General features: G+C 55.9%; 1 protein-coding gene across 6 annotated transcripts in view; it reads left to right on the plus strand.

The window, feature by feature from the left end:
- Positions 1-1,760: 1,760 nt before the first annotated feature.
- Positions 1,761-27,611, plus strand: part of SMOX (spermine oxidase) — a 51,706-nt gene continuing 25,855 nt past the window's right edge. For 3 of the 6 annotated variants that reach the window (XM_025876167.2, XM_025876165.2, XM_025876164.2), the window contains exons 1-2: positions 7,737-7,957; positions 25,989-26,222. In XM_025876167.2, coding sequence (XP_025731952.1) covers positions 26,015-26,222 — 208 coding nt within the window. In that variant the 5' untranslated portion in view covers positions 7,737-7,957; positions 25,989-26,014. Of the gene's footprint in view, positions 1,936-7,735; positions 7,958-25,988; positions 26,223-27,611 lie in introns of those variants that run through there. The other 3 variants (XM_025876163.2, XM_025876161.2, XM_025876166.2) reach the window with 3 other exon arrangements.

A 27,611-nucleotide genomic window follows, 5' to 3' on the forward strand; every position in this document is an offset into this window, starting at 1 on the left:
CATCAAGTCCATATTAACATTCTTATTTAATACAACGACTCTTTGGAATAGGTATTATTTATTAATCCCATTTTACAGATGAGGAAACTGAAGCACAGGGAGGCCACATGGAGGCAGAATTCAAACCCAGGAAATCTAATTCTGAGAGCCCACTCAGAAACCTTCCGCTTCTTCAGACAGGGAAGGATTCACAGAGGAAGGTGTGACATTTAACCTGACCTTTAACTCCAAGAGGACATGGGGGTTGGTCAAGAGGTGGCAGAAAGGTTTTCTCGGTGAAGGGACTAGCCTGGGCAATGACAAGGACTTTTCTGCTGAGAAGAAACTTCACCTAAAATTCACCATGTCCGGGGCGCCTGGGTGGCTCAGATGGTTAAGCGTTTGCCTTCGGCTCAGGTCATGATCCCAGGGTCCTGGGATCGAGCCCCACATCGGGCTCCTGGCTCAGCCAGGAGCCTGCTTCTCCCTCTCCCTCTGCCTCTCTCCCCGCTCATGCTCTCTCTCTCTCTCTCTCTCTCTCTCTCTCTCTCTCTGTATCTGTGTCTCAAATGAATAAATAAAAACTTAAAAAAAATAAAATTCACCATGTCCCTATCTTGAAGCCTATACTCACATGGGTCCCTCTTGCAGAGGAGCATCAAACCCCATTTCTGTAGGGACACCTCTGCTCTCCTGGCCTCCACCCATGTGGACCTATGCTCTGCAGTGGGGCCTGGTGGGTCCCCTGTAGGGTCTAGGTTAGGTGAGGCACCCTTCTCAGCCTGAAAGACAGTTCAGGGGAGAGGCCCGGCTTCCACCCAACGCTTCCGCCCGGGTGCACTGTGTCTCTAATCAGCTCCAGGAGGCCCTGGAGATGCTCACAGAGTTAAACAATGAGATGGTACCAGACCAATTGACCTCACCCCTTAAAAGAGCACAAATGAAAAACTGTACAAGGGACCAGAGCAGTGCTTACAGAATCTCAAATAGCGAATAAGCAAATAATTTCCAACTAACTATGATTTTTAAAAGAAAAGAAAAAGTGACCCTCACACCTACTTGCTCCGGTTTATTAAATCGAGGATGAGGCAGTGGGCACTAGTGAAGACTGTTTTCTTAAAGGCCACTTCCGCTCAGTGAGCGGCGAAGGGACGGGCTGTGGCTGTTTGAGAGCCCCCTGCCCCGACCCCCTACTGTCTAGGGTTGGAGAGTGAGGCGCGAAGGTCTCAGAGGCGTGGTGGCGGGTGGCGGGGTGGTGGCGGGTGGTGGGGTGGTGGCGGGTGGCAGTGGAGGCACCCGTGTTGAAGAGAAAATGAGATTGGTTGTGGCCCCTGGGGACGAGCCCTCTGATCCCAACTGAGATCCGGTGTAGGGTCTGCGCGAGCGAAGGCAGCTCCAGGAGGAGAGAGGGGCGCCCCTTCCCTCTAAAAGCAGGATTCTGAGCTCCGCGGGTAAACTGAGGCCCGCGTCCTGGCTCCGCGGGTCGTCTCGCAGGCAGCCTTGGCCCGAGTTACGCCCAGCACAGGGCTGCCGGGGCTGGGCTGGCTGCTTTTCTTTTGGGGCGGAGTGGGGACGTTTGGCGCCCAGCTAGCGGAGGGGGTGTCGGGCCCAGGTGCGGAGCGCTGGGCCTGGGGCTCTGGAGGCGGGGGCCCGGCGGTCCTCGGCTCCGGCTGCCTCAGCATCCCCGCCCCCGGCGGGCCGGGCCGGGGAGGAGCTCGGCGCGTCCCCGCCCCGAGGCGGGGCTGGGGGCCGGGCCCGGGCGGACCCAGCGGGGTGGGCCGGGGACGCGAGGCGGAGCGGGGCCCCACACAGGCCGCGGCGGCTGGCTCGGGCCCCTACGGTCCCGGCGGCGGCTGGAGGAGGAAGCCAGGCGGCTGGAGGAGGAGGGGAGGCGGAGGAGGCCGAGGCTGGAGCGCCGCTCGCCGCAGACTCACTTCCCCGGCTCAGCAGGGAAAGGTACCGCGCGCCCGCTCCCGGCCCCCGCTCCCGGCCCCCCGGCCCCCCGGCCCCCGGCCCCCAGCTCTCGCTCGCGCCGGCAGGAGCTGCGGCCGGCACGGGAGGGTGAGGGGCCCCGAGGGCTCTGGCGGCCCCGGGCTGCGGCGGCCAGCGCGGCGCTCGGGCGGGAGGGCTAGGGTGCGCGGTGCCGGGGAGGCTCGCGGACCGCGGTGGGCGCCGCGCTCCCCTCGGTTGCGTCCGGGGAAGCGGTGGTCCAGCCGGGTGGGGTGATCCCGGGGCGGGGGCTGCGCAGGCCAGGCCAGCGCACGGGGGTGCAGGGCAGGCGGGACCCCCGGAGCTGCGTGCGGCAGGGGAGCGCCCGGGCGCCCGGCGGGCGCGCTCGGTGGGCGCAGACAAAGCCGGGCGCCGACGCCCCGCGGCGACTCGGTAGGTCCAGGGGGTGGGCGCTGGGGAGAGAAGAGAAGGCGCCGGGGCGACGGCCGGGACACCGGGAGAGGCTGGGCCGCCCGCCCTCCTCCGGCTCTCCGGGTGGTCTCGAGGAGGGGGGGTGGCGGCGGGCAGGGTGGGGAGCAGCTCTCTCAGAAGGGCCAAATGGGGAGCCAGGCTGGGAAACGGGTAGGGTGTACTGAGTGCTCACTTTGGGGGGAGGGGCTGAGAGAGAGGCCACTGCCTTGGGGTTGGGGGCTGGGGCCCTGGTAGGGCAGGTGAGGGGCGCGTGGACCCCCTCAGAGCTAGCCCTAGGAAGAGGCAGAGCCCCCGTGAGGTAAGTGCAGTGGCTGGCACGAATGGTGAGATGTACCCACAGGTTGCAGACCCGGCTGGTGGTGACACATCCCGTGGCAGTCCGTGGGGGGCAACTTGGTGTTTGGAGACAGCAGCAAGCAAGCAGGTGCCGCACGGGTTGTTGGAGTGGGCATGAACAGAGGGTTGGGTAGGTATGCATCTGAAAGTGTGTGCCGTGAATCTGGCGCTTCTGCCCCCCCCTTCCTTCTTGTGAGGGGGGAGGAAGCATCTCAGTTCCTGCCACAGGCCCAGGCCGCCACTTGGGCTCCAAGGTGGTTCACTCCCTGACCCACACTCTTGGATTACTTCCCCTCTGTGCAGTGTTAGAAGTGGCTTCTTTTCTCCTGGATCATTTGCAACAGGATAAGAACACACCTTGATGCCCTCCTTCCCTTACTTATAGCCCCCCCCCCTTTTTTGCCGTCACTCTTCATTTTCCCTCACCTACAGACCTACTTCTCCAGTTCTCTGCACAGCAGAACTTCTCCAAAGAGCTGTCTGCACCTGTTTCTCTGGAGCACATTCCTTTGCTTCAGTCCTAGCACTTCACTGAAACTGCCCCAGTCAAGGTCTCCAGTGATTTCCACGCTCCCACAAGCAGGTCTTCCTTGACCCCCTGGGTCTTATTAATCTTCTCTCCTTTAGAATCAATATCCTCTCTTGACTTCTGGTTTTCCTCCTCCTTCCCTGGCTAGCGCTTCCTTAGTTGTCTTTGGGGACAACTCCTTCACTCAACTCTAAATGTTGGAGGATCCCAGGGCTTTGTCTTCAGCCCCTCCTCTGTCATGACTCCCGCTATTTACCTATCCTCCCAGCTCTCATTCTTATGATTTATAAAATCAAGCATTAATTTACAAACACACTGATCTTAAATGTACATCATTTTCCTTCTCATGATCTTAAGTAGCAAATTTTGTCACCAGCCCCAGCTTCTCTATCTAGGCACCCATCCGATGGTTTAGGGTGTCCTGGATGTCTCGTAGGTATGAAAACTTCATATGGATGACACAGAACCCTGACGGCACTCCCCAGATGTGACCCTCTGTGGGCCTTCCCATCTCTCTAAACAGCCCATAACCCACCCACCTGTAAAGACAGCTGGTGGCACCAACTCCGCCCTTTGCCTCCATCCCCACATCTAGTCCAACAGCATGTCCGTTTGGCTTTTTCTGCAAAATCTATCTCAGGCCTGTTTTTCATGCTCAGACTCACTGCTATGGCCCCAGGCTACTGACCCAGGCCAAGCCACCTTTCATGTCTTGCCCAAAAGCTGTAGTAGCTTTCTGCTTTCTCCAAATTCCCATTTGCCCACCTCTAATCTATTGTAACAGAGCAACAAGAATGATTTAGAAAAATAGTGATTAGATAATCACATTCCTCTAAAACCCTTGATAGCTCCCTGTTGCACTTGGAATAAAATTTCAAAGCTTACTGATCAGACTCTCCATGATCTGGCCACCATTGACCTCCTCTAGCCTTATCCTGACCACTGCCCCTTTGCATTCTTCCTGATAGCCATGTCTGAATCACTTCTGCCCCCTGAACACCAGAAGCTTGTTCCTGCCCTGGCCTTTGCTTGTGCCATTTTCTCTGCCTGGAATGTTCTTCTAGGGTTTTCTACTGGGTTGGCTCTGCTCCTTCTTATTTTTTAGGTCTCACCTTAAATGTGCCTTCCCAGTCTTGGTAGAGGCCCCCTCCCCACTCCCCTGTAATTCATCATAGCACCTGGTTTCCTTTTTTCATTATATTTATCGCACTCCATAACCGTTTGTTGCAGTTGTCTGTTTACTTTGTCCAGCTTCTCAAGGGCTAGACCTTGACTGAATGTATCGGGACCCACTGCTGTATCTGGAGCATCTAGCACAGTTCCTGGCATGTAGCTGACCCTCGGGAAGTCTTGAGCCAGGCGGGAAGGTCAGGGCTGGGTTAGGCAGAAAGACGCGGGTATTGCAGTCATTGCAAGAGCCCCCCTTTAAACCTTACGCGACCCTGAGGATTTTTATTTTCTGTCCACTAAAGAAGTTGTGCAAATTGCTGTAAAATCGGGATATGAAATGGAAGTGGGGAAGGTACAGGCAGCTCAAAAGCGGGCCTGTATGCCTAGAAGGGGATCAGGTAGGTTTGGGGAATGTGGAGTTGGTGTGGGTTGTCGTCGGTTGGTCATCAATGATTTCCTTTGCTCTCTTTGGTGGAAATCCAGGCTGGGTCAGCAGAGGGCTGTGTGTGTGTGTGTGTGTGTGTGTTATCTAACTGAGGAGATGGGGGCAGTCTGGGCAGCCAGAGATTTATTTCAGGCCTATACCTTGGGTGCCTGCTGGCTGCCCAGCCCTGGGAGGAGGGATTTGAAGGGGAGGAAGAAGCTGGGGCTGGGGCTCTTTCTATAGACCCTTGTCTCTCCACCCACAGCTCTCTGCTTTGCACAAAGGAGCCAGCTGAGAATTAAATTGTGTGGCTGGGGCTTTCAGAATTGAGAGCTGAGAGTCAGGGTACCTCAGCTCTGGGAGGGCCCCAGAGAAGAGGGACTGGTGATGGACCAAGGGGACACTGTGAGGGGAGCGCTGACATGCCTAGGAAAGGCTTGGAGCAAGGGGAGTATCCTGGGTGGAAGAAATCAAGCAGAGCGCAAGAGGCTGGGCCAGGGCCCTGGTATACTCACTGGGTGCCAAGCAGTCGTCTAAAGACTCTGCAAATATTAACCCCTTTCATCCTCTTAACAGCTCTATAAGGTAGGCCTTATTCCCATTTTACAGATGGGAAGACTGAGGCACAGTCATATAACTCAGTAGAGACAGAGTGAGGATTTGAACCCAGGGAACCTGACTCCAGGCTCTGTGCCTTAAACCACTCCACTCTGCCACTTCTCCCATGCCGCTCAGATCTGCACCAGCTGAAGGCTTCTTAACAAACAAGGGCTTTTTCCTGACTCCCAGAGGTGCCTGGCCTTGGGGACTGGGGAGATAGGAAAGAAGTCATACTTTCTAAGGTAGAAGGGGTCCTCACTCAGAGTGGGCAGCTGAGGTTCTCTGCTTCATGCCCCCTTTTTTCCAGGAGGGGCTCCAGGCCCAGGCCAAGTAGTTGGGTGTCATGCAGACTGTGATTTTGGGGTGCTGGGGAGGTCAAGTGCAAAAACAGCTCCCTGCTTGGGATGCCATTAGAATGTCAACTCTGTGGGTTTAGCATTGCCCATTGCCCTCTTCATCTGCCTCTGGAGAGCTCAAGAGGTCAGGTAGGGGAATCTGCAGATAACCTGTTTCGGATTACTTTTAGAATGTTGTCAGGTGGAGCTTCAGACTTGGCCTTGGGGAGTGTGGATGGAGGTTTGAGCAGAGCTGGGGCCACAGAGAAGTGAGACCTGAATAGAGCTTAATCCACATCACTACCGGTCCTGTCCTCACGTCTTTTTGTCTGTCTGTCTGTCAGTGGGACTGGAGAGACTTTTTCCTTGCCCCCCAGAGGTTGTGGAAGCTGGGAACTCCTAGAGGTTACATGCTTGGGTGCCTTCTTGCAGACCCAGCATAAAGGAGGGAGGATTTCCCACGAGGTGCCAGCCTCGTGGAACTGGGCCAGGAAGGAGGGAGGCGGGTGGAGGGTGTGGCAGCCCTGTCCTTCGAGGCTTTCCTGTTTGGTCATGAGGATGCCGCTGGGCAGGTGACTTGGCTTCCCTGGGGCCTGGCCAGCTAGCCAAACAAGGGTTGCTGACCATATAGGGATGGAGTCTCTTTGCTTCAAATTCTGAGCCCCACAGACGAAGAGATCTGCTCCTCTATCTCAGCAGATCCTGCCAGCCCCACCACCCCCCCCAGAAAAGAGGGAGGAAGAGTTGGTGGCATTCTTTTCATTTTGGGAAACTGAGGCACAGGGTAAGCACATCGCCGCCAGAAGCTCACCAGGCCCATGGTTCTTGGGAGTGCCCCTTTTCTGGCAGGGAGACTTGTCCACACTGAGTCCCTGCCTGCTGAGTTGAGGTGAAGACAGTGGCAGAGCCCAGGGCTGGCAGGCTGGAGCCAAGGGTGGACTTGCCCCTCAGCTGGACCTTGTTACCTGTGGTCAGCACCTGTGCCCCAGTCTGGTGCTCAGAGCCACTGGGAACACAAGATAAGATCTCCACTCTGCAGGAAATGAGTGAGCCATGCCAGATGTGATATAAGGAGGTATAGTTCCACCAGCTTCCTGGAGGAGGTGATGCTTTAGAGGGTCCTGAAATCCTGGGCAGTGTTAGCCAACAGAGGGGGAGATGGCATTCCCAAGGTGGAGGGGGAACCCAAGCTTGGAGAACTGGTCAGGGAAGGCCTTAAGTGCCAAGCTGCTGAGTCTAGACTGGATTCCCTAGGCCCTGGGGAGCCGTCGAAAGTTATAGGCCTCAGGTGCAATGACTTGATTAGACCAGTGGTCTATAAAAGTGCTTCTTAAACTCTAACGCATGGATCTACTTGGGCATCCTGTTAAAATGTAGCCTGTAATTCAGTGGATCTAGGCCAGGGCCTGAACCTCTGCATCTCTCACATGCTCCCGGATGGTGGAAACCTGCTGGTCTATGGCCATTTTTGTGTAGGGAGGGTTGAGACTGGGGACTCAGGGCCCAGGCAGGCAGGTACAGGGACAGGTGTAGGTCAGGCGGGACCTAGAACAGGTAGAGGGGACCATCCTGGCTCCTGTGGGCTGTGTGGTAGGAGACATAGGCGCTGCGTGTGTGGGGCCCTGGGGGAGGGGAATATGCAGGGGTGTGGGATGCAGGGGCCACTCTGCTGGGAGGTGGGGCTGGGTGGAGGGCCTCTGGGAGTTTGGGTCTCAGACCAGTAACAGAGGCCTGATTTTTCCAGTACCTGACTGTGAGGAACTCTCAAGACCACGAGAGGGTGCCTTAGGCAATGGCCCCAAGGCAGGGTGACACACGGCCGGCGTATAGGGCACCTTATCTTTGCCGACAGCTGAGCCTGGCCCTGTGGGTAGCCAATCTGGGGTGAGCACTCTTCCTCCAGCCAGGGTGGGGCCAAGAAGTTTGGGGAAACAGCTGACTTCAGCCCCAGACATGCTATGCTCTTCTGAAAGTCCCCAAAGTCACCCCGGCCGCTGAGCTGTCACCCCCAGGGTGTGCAGCGTCCCTCACTCTGGCCTGTGTGAGTCCTTGCAGCTGGTACTGATGGTTACCTGAGCCGCCGTTGGGGTCTTATCCCACCTGGCCACCTCCTCGCGTATCTGGGTGCTTCTCTCTGCTCTGCCCCTGACTGGGCCGCGACAGGCAAGTGTCTGCTCCCCTCTGAGGCCCTAGTTTCCTGTAAATTGAAGGACCCTGTGCCCTCCCTGGGGGGTGGGGGTTTGAGGGGTGGAGGGTTACAGGGTTTCCTGGGTGGGGCCTGGCATCTCAGAACGGCAGCTTCATACGTTTTAATTTTGGTTTAATATTAAAATTCAAGGCTAATGATGGAGTAGACATAAGCAGTTTGCTCAAAAGCACTGTCCAGCTTGCTTTGGGGATTTCCCAGGCCCCTTGCTGTCTGGGCCCTACGTGGCCTGGTGCGGTGGGAGGAGGGTGGCATCTGAGGGCCCCAGTCAGATGAGATCCCTTCCAGATGCTGGGAGGAGGGGAAGCAGTCACTTCACCCAGAGGGAGGTGGAGAGGACAGACCCTGAGGGCAGTGCCAAGAGGGGCTCTCAGGCTGAGTTCCCCAAATGTCCCATATATGTCCTAAAAGGATATCCCCCCTGTGATCCCTGCTTGTCTGCCCTGTGCTGTGCCAGGCTGTTCTGAAGAGGTGGGAAGGGGCAGCATTTCTCAGACTGTTCTGAGGAACCCCAGGGGTTCCAGGGCAGATAAGGGTAGAAACTGGCAAATTCATTCCACCAGCCTACGGGAGATTCAGAATGCATTTAAGAGAATTAAAGGTTCTGACAAGTCCTGCAGAAAAAAAGAAAGCTTTTAGTGTTTCCTAAACTGATTTGACCATGAAAGTCTTTTTTGGGGAAGACTGCCTAATAATATGTCCCACTGACCAGGAAAACACCCGGTGGGAAGGGCTGTTGTGGAAAGTTGCTCCTCTGCAAGAGACCACAAGCCTGGGTGATGGGTGGGCCTGGAAGCACCAGGTAGGGAAAGAAGGATAGACAGGTAGTTTCCTGGAGGAGGTAGGCTCGGTGGGGTGGGTACTATTTGGACCATCAGTGGAAGAAAAGGGCACTGCAGAGGGAGGGTTGGTCTGAAAGGGATCTGGGCCCAGAGCCAGCCCTGGCTTCTTGTGGCAACAGCTCTGTGCCGCTGCACTGGGTGGTTGAGGAAGGGACCTGGGAGGACCCTTGTGGTAGCCAGGCCTGGGTCTTTGTGATCCTGGGACGGCCTCCCCCACCATCTCCTTGCTCTCCAAGGTCTTCCAGCGTTTCACCTCAGAGGGTGGGGTTGTGATCTCTGGGCAAGAAGTTAAGCTGCTCTGTGCCTCAGTTTCTTCATTTGGACTGTGGGATGATGTGACCTCCCTTGTAGGGCCATTGTGACACTCAAATACTGGTTGGCTGCTCTTTGTGTGACTGACATGGCTATAGGCAGTGTCTCTGGGTTGGGGGGGTACCCAGGGAAGGGGACAGTTGTCAGGGACATGAAGAGGTACAAAGGCCAGCAGAGAGCATGGTGAGGCCTAAGGTGGGGTTCTCTCTGGGGGTCTCATCTGACTGGGGCCCTCAGATACCACCCTCCTCCCACCCCACCAGGCCACGTAGGGCCCAGACAGCAAGGGGCCTGGGAAATCCCCAAAGCAAGCTGGACAGTGCTTTTGGGCAAACTGCTTATGTCTACTCCATCATTAGACCCGAGGAGTAATCTTCTGTAGAGGGGAAGAAAGAGGGACGGTGAGGGTAGCCCGGACCTGCTGCTTAGAGGAGTGGCCGGCAGTGTGGGGAGATTTTGACAGAATGAGATGTCACAGGCTTAGTCTGGGTGTGGGAGTCCGAAGGTCCAGTGGGTGCACTTAGAAGACGGGGTGCCAAGGGCAGGGGGAAGGTGGCAGGGACAGGGTGCTGAGGGCAGGGGGAAGGTGGCAGGGGCCTGCCTTGGGGAGCCATCAAAGGTCTTTGAGCAGGGTAGTGGTTTGATCAGAACGATGCTTTAGTGCAAAACGTGGCACGGGTGGGCAGAGACGGTGGGGTGGCAGTGCAGGACCCCCCTTAAAATACATACATTGGGCTTCCTCCAGAATAGCTGTGCCCTTTCCCAGCTCAAAGCACAGGGAGGGGGCAGGTTGCTTATATGACCCTTCTGCTCAGATTCTCAGAGCTCTGAGTCCATTTTCCCAAAAGGTTAAGAATCTCCTCCTGTCGCCTTCCAGGAAGGGGTGTTGCCGGTGCGGGAGGGGGAGGGGGAGTCCCGGGGCCCTGCTCCCTGCCTCTGCCTTTCTGCTCCCCCGTGGCTGGCGGGGACCTTAAGGGAGGCTACCCTGCTTCGCCCCTTGCCACACCTCATTTCCTCTGAGGTGTGAGGGCTCTTTGTTCGACAGCTCAGGTGGAGGAGACGGGGTGTGGCTGCTCCAGCAGTGACCCAGGAGAGGTTGCTGTCATGGCGCACGCAGTGACGAAGGCGCTCAGGGTGGCCCCTGGCAGAGGATGCTCCCAAGCGTCCTCACCCAGCCCAGCGCCAGGCTCCTTTCCTCCTTCTTGCTCTCTCTACATCAGAGGCTGAGAGGACAGAGGATGAAGAAAAGCATTTAGGTTCAGCCAGAGCAGGGCGGCCTGGTTCCGGGGGAGGAGGGGGGAGTGGAGTACCCCTGCCTCTCGCTCCGGATTCCTTTATCCTCTAGTTGCTTCTTGGGGGAGGATGTTAAGGAAGGTGTGATTTAAGACCAGGGGAAGAAGCACTGGGAAAGGATTCGTAATTTTTAGAAAACAGAAGAAAGAACCTAGCTACCCTCTGCCAACTTTGTGCCAGGCCCTGGCAGACCCATAGTCCCTGTCCTCTCCACATGGCCCCACCCGGCGTGAGCTGTTACCCCATTTCACAGATGGAGACACCGGCAGTGCCAGCAAATGGCATGACTGGGTCTCAAAGCCAGGTTCTCGGACATCTGGTCTGATGCCTTTTCTTGCCCTCACAGCCCCTACAGAGCCTGTCCCCAAACCTGCAACCGTGCCTCCCTACCCACAATCAGACCTCCCGCCCAAGCCAGCCCAGCCCAGTCCCCCAAACTCCAGACCCCAGGAGGAGGGGCTGACGGGTCCTTCTTTCAGACTGGCCAAAAACAAGACCTCGAGTCAGCTAGATTTTAAGATGACTCAAGCAGGAGACACTCAGGATCACCAGTGTGCAGACATCCTTGGGAAAGATTTTTAAATGAGGCTTTTAAATGTTAAACACAGAGATCCCTTTTACTCTATTTTTTATTTTAGAAATTTTAAAAATCATTCACAATTAATGGTATGATTAACTTCTGAGTAAATCTGGAAAGGTAACTCAAGAAAAGACAGTGAACCTGACTCCTTCCTTGGTTTTACAAAAGAGTAGAACCTGATCTTACTAAGTGAATTCTGGAGCACGTTATGCCAGATGGGGAGGTTGTGGAAGCTCTCTGAACCTCAGTTTTCCCCTTCTGTGGAATGGGGATATCGATGTGACCATCAGCTGATATATTCCGGGGGAAATGCTCAGCGCTGTGCTCTGTACCTCGCATGTGCTCAGCAAAAGTAGTCATAACCATGATGACAGAATTTATAAGAACAGATGTTTCTTGATTTCAAAAGCTGGTGAGTTATTAAGCTGGTGAGTCTTTGAACTCAACAAAAGGACTTGAAGAATATGTTTATTGTCCAAGCTCAGCGTCTTAACTCTGTAGGTGTTTTATGGATTAAATCATGGGCTCAGGGCCCACATGTGCATTTTGAAATGAACACCATTGGCTTTCCAGACCGGCTTCCGGCACTGGCGGGGGTGGGGGCGGGGGGTTTCTGCTTCAGGGTTGGACTTTATGGAGAGCCCTTTATTGGGTGATCCTGTGTTAGGACTCGTTAGGAGAGCACAGTTAAACTGCTCTGAAGTTACCAGGAGCGGGAATGTCTTGGGCCGGCGAGAAAGGTGGGGACTGTCTAGAGGGAAGTATGAGTGAGTTGCTCTTAGAATTTTCTTTTGTGCAGGCAAAAGCCGTTAGACCCCCATTTCTGTCCCTGGTTATGGAGGACAGAACCAAGGGCAAAGGGCTGTGGCCCGGCGCAGTGTCGTGCCTGGCAAGCCTTAAGCGAGCCCTCATGGGGTAGGGAGGCTAGGGTGGCATACAGCGCGCCCCACCAGCTCCTTGGCTGGGAGGCAGGTGGCCTCCCAGTGGCAGCCCCAGGTTTTGGCAGTGCAGCTGGGCTGAGCCGCCAGGCCCGGGGATGCCTCCTGCCAGCCCCGAGTGCCTGGCACAATGTGTTCAGTGTCAGTCTGTGGGGAGGGGAAGACAGGAGAAGTGCCAAGCTGAGGGCAGTCCTCAGGCCTGCTGCCTGGGGAGGCTGAGTGGGAGCCTGAGAACCCAGCGAGCATTGGGCAGAAAGAGATGAGCTCAGTGCTGTCAAGCCTTGCTCTGCCCCTCACTCTATCCGGGTGGCCTCCCTCCCATCTGTGAACCTTTCTGAGCCTGTTTCGTCATCTGTAAAATGGGCAGCAGGGTGTCGTATTAGAAGAGTCAGTGAGTGCCAAGTCCCCAGCATGGGGCCTGACACACCAAGGGCTCCCTAAATACAAGTTTGCCATGGAGTGTATCTGGTGGCTGGGTGTTTTGAGGATGTTTTCCTTTTTTTTTTTTTTTTCTTTTTTCATTTTGGGATCCTGCATGCCACCTTTGCCCTGTGATAAACTCTGGTGAGTGGGGGCTATAGGAGAGGGAGCTTTGCCAGAGGGGGACGGAGTCGTGCCAAGCATTTCAGGTCCCCACACACACTGCCCGGACCCGGCCGGCCGCCGTCGGGCAGCCCGGCTCTGCCGTCGGGGCTGCGGCGCCTCTTTGTGGGCAGGGTGTCCCCGGGCGAGGCAGAGCGGGGACCCCGTGGCTCCGGAGAGAGGATGGGCTTGCAGGAGACCTCCCTCCTCCCGGGGCTTGGAGCCCAAGCACAGACGGGCTTTGTGCAGTCACGAGGGGCCGGCGGGCGGTGGGGGGAACGGTGCCCGGGCTGAGTTTGTCTCCTAGCCTCAGTTCTTGTCAGTGGTTTTGAAAGAGTCGATGGAAAGTGCTGACAGGGCTGTCCTCCTTCACCCCAGAACTGAGGCTGCTGTGGCTCCTGGCAGGGAGAGGGGAGAAGCCCCGTGGGGAAGCCACCTCCTTGTCTACCCCCCCAACCCCGTCCCAGGCTTCGAGGGCCCCATCTGCAGAATGGGCGGATCTCTGGGTGCAGGCGGCTCACCCCGGTCAGGGGCTGCGGGGAGCTGGGATAGCGCCCCCCCCCCCGGGGGGTCACGGCAGCCCTCTCATCCTCTGCACCCCTCCTGCCGGTCACTTCCTCTGCGCCAGTGTCCCCTTACCAGCCAGACTTCCCTGACCTCCCCGCACAGAGCGGCCGCCTCTCCCCTCACCCTGCTTTTGTGTGGCGGCACTTGTCACTCTTGACCTCTTAGAGCCTCTGGGGGGTTGGTGGTGGAGGCTTCTGGCTGTTGCTGCATCCTGAGTACCTGCCGCAGAGGAACCCCCACGAATCGTTTTTGTTGCTGTAGTTGTTCTTACTGTTTCTATTGTGGTAAAAGATACATAACATTAAATTTACCATCCTACCCATTTTTAAGTATACAGTTCAGTGAGGTATTGAGGATATTCATGTTGCTATGCTCCAGAACTTTTCTTCATCTTTCAAAACTGAGACTATTCCCATCAAACACTAGCCCCCCATGTCCCCCGCTCTCCCAGCCTCTGGCACCTACCACCCTACTTACTGTGTCTTTGGATTTGACCACTCTTGATCCCTCATATAAGTGGAATCATACAATAATTGTCCTTTTGTGACTGGCTTATTTCACTTTGCATAATGTCCTCAAGGTGCATCCATGTTGTAGGCAGGTGTCAGAACGTCTTTCCTTTTTAAGGCAGAATGATATTCCATTGTATATGTCTAATGCATTTTGTTTATCCATCTATCGGTGGACACTTAGCAGGCTTCCAACTTTTGGCTATTTTTGGATAATGCTTCTGTGGACGTGGGTGTCCAACTATGTCTTTAAGTCCCTGCTTTCAATTCTTTCACATATATACACAGGAGTGGAATTGCTGGATCATATGGTAACTTTATATTTAAATTTTACATTCATTAATTCATTTATTTATTTGAGGGGGGAGAGGTGGAGGGAGAGGGAGAGAATCCCAAGCAGACTCTGGGCACTGAGCTTGGAGCCTGACGCCGGGCTCCATCTCAGGACCAAAACCAAGAGTCGGCCACTTAACTGAGCCACCCAGGTGCCCCTCTGTCTAATTTTTAAAGGAACTGCCACACTGTCTTCCAAGGCAGCCCTACCATTTTACATTTCTATCAACAGTGCACAAGGGTTCTAATTTCTCCACATCCTCACCCACCCTTGTTATTTATTATTGATAGTAGCCATCTTAATCGGTGTGGGGATAAAACATTTTTTTAAAAAAGATTTTTATTTATTTATTTATTTGACAGAGAGAGACACAGCGAGAGAGGGAACACAGGCAGGGGGAGTGGGAGAGGGAGAAGCAGGCTCCCTGCCGAGCAGGCTCCCTGCCGAGCAGGCAGCCCGATGCGGGGCCCGATCCCAGGACCCTGGGATCATGACCCAAGCTGAATGGAAGGCAGACGCTTAATGACTGAGCCACCCAGGCGCCCTGAGGATAAAACATTTTTGAAGGAATGAATGAAAATCCATCCCCTGCCTCCTCCTGCCCCCATTTTCACCCCTCTCCCCTCAGGTCTCATTTTCTCTCCTACCTTGCTGGTGCGTATCTCCAGCGGCTTCCCCGCTGGCTACACCCTAGGCCTGGAACATGCCGCCAGGCTTTAAGATGCAGCTAAGACAGCCTCCCCTCCGCTCCCCCCCCCCAGGTCCTGTGCCCACCCAGACTTCTCACTGCTCTTCACCCTGCTCTACGCTGAGTCTGCAGTGCCCGTGTTGTTTGCCGAGGGACTGTGTGACCCTTCTGGCCCTTTCTCTGGAGGGCTGGGGTGCTGCCCGAGGAGCCTGGTGCCTTCTGGGGAGCCAGGGCCCTCCTGCCCCTTCTCCTGGGTGCTCCCGTGGGGACAAGCTTATGTGTGTGGCTGCGTCACTTGGGGAAGCCGCGGGGTGCCCTGCACGCCTGCCGAGTGGCTCAGGTGGTGGCTGCCACGGCTGCGGAGGAAGGTCAGGTGAGTGTGGCCACGTGGCTCCCGGGCCTGGAGCTTGGAGGATGAGTCGTGGAGGGGGTGGGAAGGGTGGTGTTCAGAGTTGATCTTGGAAACAGTGCCTCTGAGCCTTTGCCCTTCCCCCGCCGGAGCTCACTTCTCAGGACTCTCCTGGAAATCTTCTCTGACTCCTCTCCCTGCCCTCATTAGGTGCTTGTCCCATCTTCTCCCCCGGTCCCTGTGATGGCTGTTATCACATCCCTGTTGTACCTTCTCTCTTTATTTATTTTTAAAGGTTTTATTTATTTATTTGACAGAAACACAGCGAGAGAGGGAACACAAGCAGGGGGAGTGGGAGAGGGAGAAGCTGGCTCCCCACCGAGCAGGGAGCCCGATGCGGGGCTCGATGCGGGGCTCGATCCCAGGACCCTGGGATCATGACCTGAGCCAAAGGCAGACGCTTAACGACTGAGCCACCCAGGCGACCCATACCTTCTCTCTTTAATCCATTGCTGTGTCCTCCCCTGGGGCTAATGCAGTGCCAGGCGGGGCCGCGTCTTCGGGGGAGGCAAAACATATAAATCTCTCTGAAGACATCTGAGGGGGAGCCTAGGACCCATGAGAGAGCAGAGCAGATATGATGGCAATCACCATTTGACAGGCAAGAAAATAAAGTCTTCCGCAGGATCGCTGCGAGCCAAACGCCGTCCTGCACGCTGGGTCCTCTCTAAGGGAGCAGTCCTCATGGGCAGAGGTTGGACTTGTCTGGCCTGCGGTGCACTAGAGGCGTGGGGCTGGCATTGCAGGGAAGCAGGGGAGGGGAGGTAGAGGGAGACCCTCAGCCCAAGCTGGGGGAGGGAGTGGATCTTGGGCACTGCTTGGCCTTGCTGTTCTTTCTGCCTCCTCGTCCTGCACAGGCAGACCCTGGATGTTCCGGGCTGGCCTGGAGTCTGCGTTGGGAGCCTGCTCTAGAGTGGTAGTTCTCAGCCTTGGCTATATGTAGCATCATATAGGGCCCTTACAATGCTCAGTCCCATCCCACAGAGTCTTATATAAATGACCCAGCATGGGGGCTGGGTATTGGTCATTTGTAAAAATCTCCAGGTGAGCCTAATGCACTGGTTGGGAAAAGAGTTCCTGTCTCCTGGGCTTGTAGGTCGTAGGACCTGGGCCAGCCTCTCTTTCACTCCAACACAGCCCTGAATTTCAGAAAGAAAGGGAGTTGGGATCCTGAGTCAAATGGGGAGTCAAATGGGGAGTCCTCACCTTGGGGGTCTCTGGGGAGACAGAATTGCTGACTGTGTTAGTTACCTATTGCTGCATAACAAACGACCCCAAACTATAGTAGCTTAAAGCAGCTACTTATTGTCCTCAGTTTCCGTGGGTCAGGCATTTGGGAGCAGTCTAGAGGTGGGTGTTCCTGGCTTGAGGTCTCAGGAGGTTGAGACAAGATGTCAGCTGGGGCTGCACTCACTGGAAGGCTTGACTGGGGCTGGAGGATCTGCTTCCTGGCGGTTCACTCACAGCTTGGCAAGATGGTTTGGCTGTTGGTAGGACTCAGTCTGTTGCATCATGGGCCTCTTGATAGGCTTTCTGGAGTGTCCTCACAAGGTGGTGACTGGCTTCTCCTCTGGTAAGCAGTCCAAGAGAGTTTTCTGACCCAGTTTCAGAAGTCATGCTCTGTCACCTCTATGATATCCTCTTGGTACACAGGTCAGCATGGGAGGAGACTACGTTAGGGCTTACAAGTAGTAGGAGACAAGGGTCATTGAGGGCCATCTTGGAGGCTGGTGACCACATGGATTGTCTTTTTGTTGCACTTTCAGCCTCTCAGGCCTTGCCTGGGAGGTCCAAACATCCCCAGTAAGTGGGGTGGCCCTTCTCTCCTAATGCTCTGTTCCTCTCCTGTCATCAGACTGTGGCAGTATCACTGTGGGGTGGGGCGGTTCTCTCTGGAGGTCTTGCTCTGAAGTCATCTTGCAGGAGGGTCTGTGATTTCTCTACTGGCTCAACTTCCCCCATCTCTACCACATTTGGTCTCCTGGCCCAGACCACCCTCCCCAGCCCCTCCCCCACTCCTGTGACCCTGACCAGCATGCACTTGGGCCTTTAGGAAAACAAACATAAGAACTATGGCTGCTACGTGCCTGGCTCTGGGCTAAGTATTTTGCACTGTCACACTCAGCTCCGTGAGGCAGGCACACTTTATCCCCATTCTACTGATGAAGGTACTGAGGCTTAGAGGTCACTCATCTGATTAGTGGTAAAGATTCAAACCACTGGTATTAAAAAACAAGTGATCTGATCCCAGGGAGGGCCTGTATGAAAACCATGGTGCTATAGCATGTCCTCAAAGGAGGGACTATTTATCAAGCTAGATCATCAAGTGAACCATAAGGAAGTATATTTTTGTGATTGTGTGTGTGAGAGAGAGAGAGAGAGAGTAGAGGAGGGAGGGATATAAGTGTTCCTTTCTGAGGTTCCTCAAGGGCCACAGTGACTTGGGTGCCTCAAAACGGGGCTGGTAACTTGGGCTTGAGGCTAATTTTCTCTCAAGTTCACCCTTTTAGGAGAGCTTCCTCCCAGAGGAGTGAGTCACTGTGAGCCCCCTCTCCTTTGAGTTCTCCTCTGCCCACAATCTGGTCTGCTGTCACCAAGGGCAGTCCCACAACAGCGTGGTCACTAGGACAGTGATCAGTTCTGTGGTCTCTTACACTTCGGTGGTTGATGACTTCCTGGAGGGGAATTCAGAGTTTGGGCATGAGGTTCTGCTCAGAGGGAGGAAATCCAGGCCATGGGATCTTATCCTAAGGGCTGCTGAAGGGAGCCACAGTGAGACCTGTGCCCTTAGGACTTTGCTGGGGGACACTGGAGGCTGGCTAATAGGGATTATTGCCATTTTATTATTCCCATTTTACAGATGGGGAAACTGAGGCTTCAGGGCTCATGGACTCTCCCAAGGCCTCCCTGGTTGGGGCAGAGGCTGCTGTCTGGGGCAATTCCATCTTTTCCAGGAGCATCCAGGAGTGGCAGTCATCATCTCAGCCCCCTGACCTCTCTTTGGGCTGGCGGGGGGTGGGGTGGGGGTGGGTCATGGTGTTTGCTTGCATCTGGAAGCTCTGGGATCTGAGGGGAAGACTGTGGGCCCTGCTTGCAGAGAGGTGGCTGCCTACCTGGCCAGAGATGATGTGTGCATGCGGTCAGGCACAGAGATGGGACCCCAGGGCACAGGCTATGGGGAGCGGGGGTCAGAGATGGAAGCTGGGCTGGTGGGCTGGCCCAGATTTGGAAAGGCTCATCGCTGATTGTTTGGAAGCAGTCATGACCAGCCCCTGATCTGATCTATGGTCAGGGTGTGACCCACTCACTCACTTCTGCTCAGGGTGGGATATATCTAGGGTGGGTGTGGGGCAAAGCTGTTTGAGTGTGGCTGGAATGTAGTCCTTGGCTCTGCCCTGGCCCATCTCTACCTCTGTTTCTCTCAGGCTGCCAGCTGAGCTTTATGCCCATCAGAAGGACTCTACCCTTTCTCTGGCTTTTTCCAGGCTTGCTTCCCCTCCTCCACCCCCAGCTAGGCTTCTAGCCCGGGCTGGGTCTTCTCCACGGTCTGTCTCTTTAGGCGGCTGTAAGCTGGGATCCTGGAACAATCCTCCTGGATCTATCGTGCCTTGCAGAGCCTCAAAGGGAAGTAGAGGCCAGACCACAGTTCTTATGTCTCCAGGAATGCCTCCCTCTCCTGCCCACCACCGCCTGTGTGGGCCGTGCCACTGGCGCTGTCCCCCTGGACATCCTGTCTAGGGCTGCCCCTCTCCATGCGGAGTGGGCTTCCAGCTTCGCCTGGAAAGGCTTACAAAGACTTTTAAAGCTGTGCTTTCAGGGACTTTACACATCTGGTCGTGAGGAAGAGAGATGGCTAACAAAGACATTGTGTTGGGAGAGAAGTCCAAGTGCCAGGAAGGAAGATGGGGCCCCCAGGGCCCTTTACCCACATTGGCCTGCGAGAGCCAGAGAACACTGCTGGTGGGTGGGCTCTGTGGAATGAGGCTCCCACGCCTTGTCCCTTTTATGAGCTTGGGGTTAGCTGGTGACCATTGTCTCTGATGCCCGACCCTCCAGAACTGGGTAGGATGTAGGCTGACTCAGAGTTGGTCAGCGAAACATAGGCTGTGGTGTACTCTGATTGATGTCAGGGTCAAGGTCTCGTCTGATACTAGGGTTGGGGCCAAGGCTGAGGCCTGGGTCTGAGCTCAGACGCTGACTGGGGTTCTTCTAGAGGTGAGATGGGGCCCCCAGGCCTCCCATCTCTATCCTGGTCTCTTCAGGGGTCTTCCTACCTCTCTGCTCTCTCAGAGGTGGCCCTGGCAGGGGGGCCACGCCTTGTCTGTGCTGTCTCATTGAATCCTCCCCCGTCCTACCACATAGCAGTACTGATGCCCATTTTACAAATGGCAAAGCTGGAAGACGAAACGAGGCAGTTAAGCATCAGATGGGGCTCAAACCAGTGTGTCCAGGAGGTGGGGTACAGATGCTGCATCCTTGGGGTGAGTTCAGAGGTATTGGCCAGGTGGGACCCGGAGAAGGAAAGACACTAGTCTAGGGTCACCTGGTAAGTGAAAGACTGGGCTCCTAGGCTGCCCCTGCCCTGTCCCCATGCTTAGACCGTCTCACTGCCCACCCTCATGCCCCTGTGGCTGGCCAGGCCTGGCCCTCCCTCTTTCACTTCCTGGCTGCCTGGCCTGGGTGAGGAGGGCTGGGGAGGGTCTGTTTGGGAGGAGTTTGGGCCCAGCCCCTCCCTGGGGTTGAGGGGTGGGAGGGGCCTTGTGTGCAGACACAGAGCCCCTTTGTCCGGGTCACTGTGCAAAGCAGCTGGTCTGGGATTTCTGGGCGTTTTTTACATTTGAAGAATAATTGCATTGTCTGGGGGGCCCAGGAGAATCCAAATCCCTCCCCAGACCTGCCAGGCAGTCCAAAGAGATTCCCCTGGACCAGCCCCCCCGGCTTCCCTCCCCCTCCCTCCCTTCTGTTAGAAACCTGAAGCAGAGAGGGGTCCCCCCAGGGAAACTGAGGTAGGGCTGCAGCCCTTGAGCACTAGGAGTATCTGTTCGAAGGAGACATACTCTCCAAGTCCCCAAGGTTGGTTAGGGGAGGGTCCAGGTGGCCCCCAGAGCCCTGCAGGAGCAAACATGGGGCTTATAGGAAGGGAGAAGGCAACTGATCGGAAGTGGTGGGCCCATTTTGGAGTGCTTTACCTGGTGGAGTCTGGACCGCTAAGGGTGAGATGAGGTGAGCCAGGTGGGCTAACTGCCTTGGCCATACTGTTCTCCTCTGGGAAATGGGTCATTCACAATGAGGTGACCTTGGGAAAAGGACAGTGAGGCAGACACATTTGGGAGTAGCCTGTGTTCAGAGGGGAGCCAAGGATGGTAAGGGTTTTTTGTTTCTGGTGAGGGGAGACTTTGGAAGGGCACGGGGCACCTGGGAAACTGGCCCTTTGTGGCAGTGGCCACTGTGGGGGGTGGGAAGTGACCTGCCGATTGGCGGGTGAACTGAGGCAGACTCCAGTCCTGAGGAGGAAGCGGCGCCCTGCGCTGAGCTGGGCCACTGACCATCCTTGCGGTTCACCCCCACGGCCTGCGGAGGGGTCCCCCGTGTAGCCTGGGACCACACCCTACTTGGGGGTTGTGGGGCTGCAGCCTCATTACTGAATCGTAGCATAGGATTTCCTGGGGTGAGATGTCCCTGCTTTGGGAACAGAAGAGCGATGGCGGTGGGGGCTGGGTGGGTGTAGGGGGGTGATCGCAGAGCCCAGCTAGTGCAAGGAACTCACATTTCCAGGGGTCGGCTGCTTCGGGAAACATCAGTGGAGCAGGCCCTGCGGGTGGGTGCATGCAGGCGCGCAGCTGCCCAGCCCCAGTGCCGTGCACCAGGGTGTGCATGTTAACAGAGGCCAGAGCCTGCTTCTCTGACGCGTGTGAGGGTGTCTCCTCTAGGCCTTCGGGTGGGCAGTGCTGGGGATCCCAAGACTTCAGTGAAGTTGGGGTATGTGTATATGTTTGGCGGCATCTGAGCGAGACTCGAAGCCAGAAAGGTCAGCCGGGTCCCGAGGGTAAAGGGCTGACATGCTGAGGCCTTCCCCATGCCTGGTACGTGGTTAGTGCTCGGTGAATTGCTGGGTTAGGTTCCTGGTCAGTGAGAGGCTTGGGCGACACTTGGGGCAGGCCCAGCAGTTCTCCAGGGGTACAGTTCAGAGGGAGGAGGCAGGCAAGTGCGTGGGGAAATGGAGAGTAGAGGCCACAGTGATTCTGGCTGCAGGCTGGACATGGCTTGACCTGATGGATAAGGGCGGTCTTCCCTTAAGGGTGCATTCAGCTTGGAGCCTTGGGCCAGGTTGGAGGTCCAGTGGTGTTAACCATGGTGGAGAAGCACACGGAGATATGAGCTGTCCCCAGCTCCGTTCTGGGCATTTCCAAGAGGGGCTCAGGGGGAGGCCAGCACTAAAGCATGTCTCTGGTATTTGGTGATTAGGAGGCACTGCTTGGAGGGTCGGTTTGAGGGGGATGCAATGAAACTGGTGAGCATGTTGAGAGAAGGTGCAGTGGGCCTGGCCTGCTAGTCTTCATCCTTTCTTTGGTGACCCTGCCCCAGGGACAGGGCCTTCCTTCCCTCCGTTCCTCTCTTCTTCTTCTTCTTTTTTTTAAAGATTGTATTTATTTATTTGACAGAGAGAGACACAGTGAGAGAGGGAACACAAGCAGGGGGAGCGGGAGAGGGAGAAGCAGGCTTCCCGCTGAGCAGGGAGCCCCATGCGGGGCTCAATCCCAGGACCCTGGGATCATGACCTGAGCTGAAGGCAGACGCTTAACCACTGAGCCACCCAGGCACCCCTGTTCCTCTCTTCTTCCCCTGCTGCCGCCTGCTTTCCAGACTGGCTTCTTGGGCAGGTTCAATCAGGGCAGTGTTGGCTTTGGGCAGCAGGGGGAGGTGATGGCTTGCAGGCCAGAGCAGAGGTCAGGCAGTGGGGCATTCTGAATGAGGGTGGGATGCTCATGCCATGGCCGGGCCTGATTTCTCGAAGCTACCAGGCTTGGCCTGCCTGGGGATATGGGAGCTCCAGGCTCCCACCCTCATTTTGCCATGGAAGCAGGAGCAAGAAGACAAGTGGCTGTTGCCCTGCACCTCCCTCCTCCCCCATCCCTCCTCCTCCTCCCTGCCTGGCTGAGCCAGCACTTTTTTCTTCTCTCCTTTATCTGCTCGAAAAGTACAGGGTGTTCTGTTTCTCCTGTGCATACAGATCAAGGAGAGGATGTTATTTATTTATTTATTTCCCAAAGGCGAGAGAAGGACAGGCAGGCATGGAGGAGCAGTAAGTGAGTCTTCTTCCTCAATAAGCTATTTTCTCATAAAATTAAAAAAAAAATCTGAAAGGAAAAGAGGTCACAAACCAACAGAAAACAAGCTGCTTCTTAGCCCCCTCCTCTCTACCCTGGCTGGAGATACCAGAGCACTGGAAGGTCCAGTTCAGGGCTTAGCTGAGGGACTGGCACACAGTAGGTGTTCCTGCCCATGGTTTTCTCTGTCCCTTTCCGTTTGGACCCCAGGGTGTGTTGGCTCCCTGAGTTGATATGGGGGGCCATGGGGTGGACTCCTCATCTCTCTGCCTTCTGTGGGCTGTGTGTAGGGCTTCTCTGGCTCCTTGGGAGTCCCATCTGGGACAAGGCCTGTGGAGGGAACTGGACTGTGGGGTTCCTTGTGAAGATCAGAGGTGTAGGTGACCCACATGGCCCTTGCTTACCTACTTCCACCCCTGTGCTGTCTGTTTGAATTTAAGGTCTCTGATACATTGGGAACTCGGGGTTCTTTTTGTGTTCCTCTGAAAGGCAAACTGCCCACCTGCCATTTCCCACCATGCATTTCTGAACCTTCACCCAAAGGCACTCTGCTTATAATTTAGTTACAGAACTTTACAGGTGATTTTCACACTTGAAGCTCTTACAAATATTGTCAATCTTGTGACATCCACATAGGGCCTTATTTGACTATCACAATGTAGTGAGGACAAGCTGGCCCCTTTTGAGGCTAGCCGGGAAGTTCACGTCGCCGGCTGGGAAGGCGCTGTGCCCCAAGTATTCTTTCCCTCTATCAGCTTCCAGCTTAACTGGACCCCGGGTTTTCAGACGCGGTGGCCCACGGAGATTGGGGGTTCTGTGAAGAGACTTCAGAGGGGAGTGGGGACACCCGCCCCCCGCTGTTTCATCCCAGTCACACCCGGGCCCCCCCCAGGAACTTTTCCAAAAAGGGGTCGTCACCAGTCGGGTGTGAGACCCCTGAGGCAATCCCCTCCTTTACTGTATAAGCGAGGCGGTTTTGGAGGGTGACCCTGGGCGGGGGGCGGGAGGGGGGGATTGCGGATGGAGCCGGGAGACCAGGACTGAGGGAGCCCCTCCCCCCCCCAGTCCTGGGGACAGAGGCACGCGGGCGGGGCGTGCGGCAGCTCCACGTCGCATCGCGGGGTGCGGGGCAGGTGGCGTCAGCGGCAGCTCTGAGCAACCTGTGTGTGTTTACCAACCTGACGCCAGCCCGCGTCGCCCCGCGGACCCTTCCTCCCGTCGGCCGCGCCGGCCCCGGGTGCAGGCAGCCACACCCTCCCCTCTAAATTTAGTCCACCGAAAGGAGACCCTGGGCCAGGGCAGGGTGCGAGGGGAGCACGCGGGCCGCTGGACCCCGTGCTCCCAGATGCGGACAGCACCTCGCTGGAGGGAGCGGGCAGGGATCGAAGGAGCCCCGAAGGAGGAAGGAAAGGCGGAGCCAGACCGGACTCTCCTGGAAGGGGGCGGGGAGTCCCGGCCTCCAACGGAGACTCGGCCTCAGAGGGGCCGCGGGCGCCACCTTCCGGCCCTCTAGGGAACCGCGGCGGCCGGCCTGGGGCTGGGGGGTTTGCGGGGAGTCTGCGGACGCGGCCCTCCTAGCCCGGGTGCCCAGGTGTGGCGTCGGCAGGCAGGCGGAGCGGGTGGGGAAGCGTGAGGAGCAGCTTGGCAGCCTCCGCGTATTTAGAAAAAAATCCCCTTTGCTAATCCTCTGATAAAGAGATGCTGGAGGGCGCGGTTCAAGGTGGGACAGAAGCTTTAGTGGTCAGACCAGGGGATGTGAGAAGGAAGTCGGTGTGTAGCTTCGCTTCGCTTCTCTTCTCTTCCCCTCTCTCTCCCAACCCCGCCCCCTTCGGGCCAGGAATGGATATCTGAATAGTTATTGAGGTACACACACATAACAAATGGCACAAATCCTAAATGTCCAAGCCAGTGGATCATTATATATACAATGTATGGCCACCATTCAGATCAAGATACGTATTCCTTCCAACCCAGAGAGTTCTGTCCTGACGCTTTTCAGTCATTCCCTTCCTCCCAATCTCTCTTCTCTCCTCACAGGTTCATTTTGCCACTTCATGAGCTTCTCGTAAGTGGAGGCATACACTATGTACTCTTTGGTTTCTGACTTCGTTTGTTCAGTGTAATGTTCAAGGGTATCAGTAATTTAGTTCTGTTTATTGCTGAAGGATATTCCCTTGTACGAAAATGCTACACATAGCACATTTATTTTTCCATTCTCCCATGGCTGGACCTTTGGGCTGCTTCTGTTTGTTGGCCTTTATAAATAAAGCTGCTATGAATATTCTTTAGCATGTCTCTTTGGTGGAACATGTCCTGCTTCTCTTGGGTTTATTGTTGAGGGTGTGACTGCTTCATCACTGGAAGGGTTATGCTGAGCTTTACTAGGTATGGGAGAGGTATGTCAGCTTCTCTTGACTTTGGCTTTTTTGCTCAGTTTTTTATGTCCCCTGTCCACTCCACTGCCTGTAGCCACCTTCCGCCCACCCTTCCTCCTGTGTTGTTAGGTCCTGGATACTATTAGAGTCTGGAGTTTCTGCCACTGAAACCTCAGCAAAGACCATTGGAATCGGAGTTGCATGGGTCAGGGAGGGAACAGGGACAGGATCAGAGCTGAGTGGCCCCTTGGGATGGCCCACAGACACCTTCAAACCCTTGTGGTCACTCTGGGAATAGAAGGGTAGCTTCTCCCAGAACTGGGGCGATTCAGGGACCCCCCCCCTTGGCTGCCCAGCCGTCAGCTCCCTAGCCTGGCGTCTCTGAACAAGCTGGCTTAGTGTAACTGTCAATTTGACGTCTGGCCTCTGGTGCCATGGGTCCTCCACAGTCCACCGTTTCCTGGGCTCCTTGCTGCTTTGCGGTGACTGAGGGGCTGGGTGGCTGGGGAAAACAACCAGAGACCTACCCAGAATAGCAGAGGCTTGTCCGATACCGGCCTCGTGGCACTCTCTGGGGGGAGGGCGGGACTATGTCCTGCCCACCAAATTGCCACTTCGCACAGGCTGTGAAATACTAACAGAAAGCTAGACGAGAAGAGAAGGGGTAAAGGAGAAAGAGTGCCAGGGAAGAACCACGCAAGGGAGGGAAAGTTAGAGGCTCCAGCGCTGTGTGTGCAAGAGTCCTGAGGTCTGTGTGAGCGTCTTGGGGTCTGTGTGAGCGTCCTGGGGTCCGTGTGAGCATCCTAAGGTCTGTGTGAGCAGCCGGGGTTGGTGGGAGCTGAACCCCAGCAGCTGTGCTGGGGCAAGCTGGTTCAAGGTCAGCAGTGTCAGCTTCTCCTGACTTTGGCTTTTTTGCTCAACCCTTCCTGGCTGGCTCTTGTCTCAGGCTCGGGGTAGAGGCAGTGCCGAGCAGGTTTGGGATGGGATTGATGGATTTCGGGGGCTTGGGCCAGGCTCCCAGTAGTCCTGCTTGCCTGTGGGGGCCCACGGTACCTCTTCCCCACCTCTCTCCTTCCCTCTGTCTGTCCTCCCTGGGTCCTCTTGTCCAGGTCTCAGGAGGAGCACGAGGGCTCGAGGTTCCCCCCTTGAGGACAGAGTTCATGAGTGTCCCTTAGGGCATGTGGGAAGTGAAGGCAGAGCAGGTAAGCCATGACACCCCTGCCCCTCGCAGGTTCCTAGGAGGCCAGTGCGGACGGTATGCAAAGTTGTGAATCCAGTGGCGACAGTGCGGATGACCCTCTCAGTCGTGGCCTACGGAGAAGGGGACAGCCTCGTGTGGTGGTGATCGGCGCTGGCTTGGCTGGCCTGGCTGCAGCCAAAGCACTTCTGGAGCAGGGCTTCACGGATGTCACTGTGCTTGAGGCTTCCAGTTGCATCGGAGGCCGCGTGCAGAGCGTGAAACTCGGTGAGTGTCCGCCCAGCTCCTAGGCCAAGGTCATCTTCTGTCCTTCAGTGCTCCGGCCCTGCCTGGAATCTCATTACTTTGGTTTTTCCCTGCGATAAATGTTCCATCATGCAGGCTGCCTGGGCATTTGCCAGAAGCTTCCTTTGCCCTTTGAGCAACCCTCTGAGGTGGGCAGGATGGGGCTCTGGCCTTTGTTTTTGGAACATGACCTAGAGTTCACAGTGTTTAGGAAGGAGAGGACACCCAGACCAAACTGTCTTGGCAGTGGGTGGACCGGTTTCTATTTCACAAGGTGAGGAATTCTGTAAGTTTTTATTAGTCATTAACTCTTGAGTGTGAATTAGTATATCATGACTGAGAGCTAGTCCTGGGGCAATAGGAGCTCAGGGCAGTAAAGGTCGATGGGATTTGTGGGTGATGGGTGGATCTTAGGATTGTCTGGGAAGAGGATCTGTCTAGGTCGCAGAGTAATGAAGACTCTAGAGAAAGGAGCCAGGAAAGAGACTTACCCCAGGGGTGGGCAGATTTTGCCAGGGGTCCTAACGGGTGGGGAACTTGCCTGAAATGCAGCTGGAGGTCAGCGCTTCCCAGCCAGGGGTCTGGCCAATGAGAGGCTGAGTGGGTAGGGACCACGCATGATGGCCTGAGGCACATGCTACATTGACCCTCCAGAGGACTGCGTATCTGGGTCCGTTCCCATGCGGGGCAGCAAGGCCATGCAGATATCATGTGCCCACATTTGATGGGTGTGGAACCTGGCTCAGAGACGTAGGTGGTCAGGCTTAGAACGAGCAGAGACTGAGGACACACATGGGGCCCTTTTCTCTTTCAGAAACTTTGACACAATGAGAGTCTTCTAGAGCATTTCCTGGAAGGCGTCTATGAGGTTATGTCTGTCTTCTGCTGGCACACATAGGGGTGTGTTGGCAGTGAGGATGAAAGTGCCATCCAAGGCACTCGTAAACCTGGGGACAGCCAGCAGGGAAGCCCTGGGACTCTTTGCTCGACATCTGATTGGCTGGCTGGGAGGCTTCGGGAAGGGGCAGCTCCAGTTGTGGTTCTTGAGTCTTGATAAGACATTCAGTGTGTGACACAGAAGCAGATGAGAGGACACATGGCCCAGTCTCAGTGGTCGCTGACTGCGGAGACACACCGTGCATGGTACAGGCAGTGAGGCGGAAGCTTGGGGCTGCAGGAAGCTGAGGGGGATGCACCATCTATCCATCTATTGGTGGTGGAGGCCTTCCTGACCTGGGGGAGCTTGGTGATGGGCGGAGTTGGGTGGGCAGAAGAAGGAGGGGGTGATATGCGTGGAGCGATGGATGTGAAAAAGATCGAGGCAGACTCTGCCAGGAGTGGGGAGGGCATGTCCAGGGAAGGGCAAATTTG

Source organism: Callorhinus ursinus, unplaced genomic scaffold (genome assembly GCF_003265705.2).
Source record: "Callorhinus ursinus isolate GAN/ISIS: 27379988/994484 unplaced genomic scaffold, GSC_fseal_2.0 scaffold29, whole genome shotgun sequence".
Classification (NCBI taxonomy): Eukaryota; Metazoa; Chordata; class Mammalia; order Carnivora; family Otariidae; genus Callorhinus; species Callorhinus ursinus.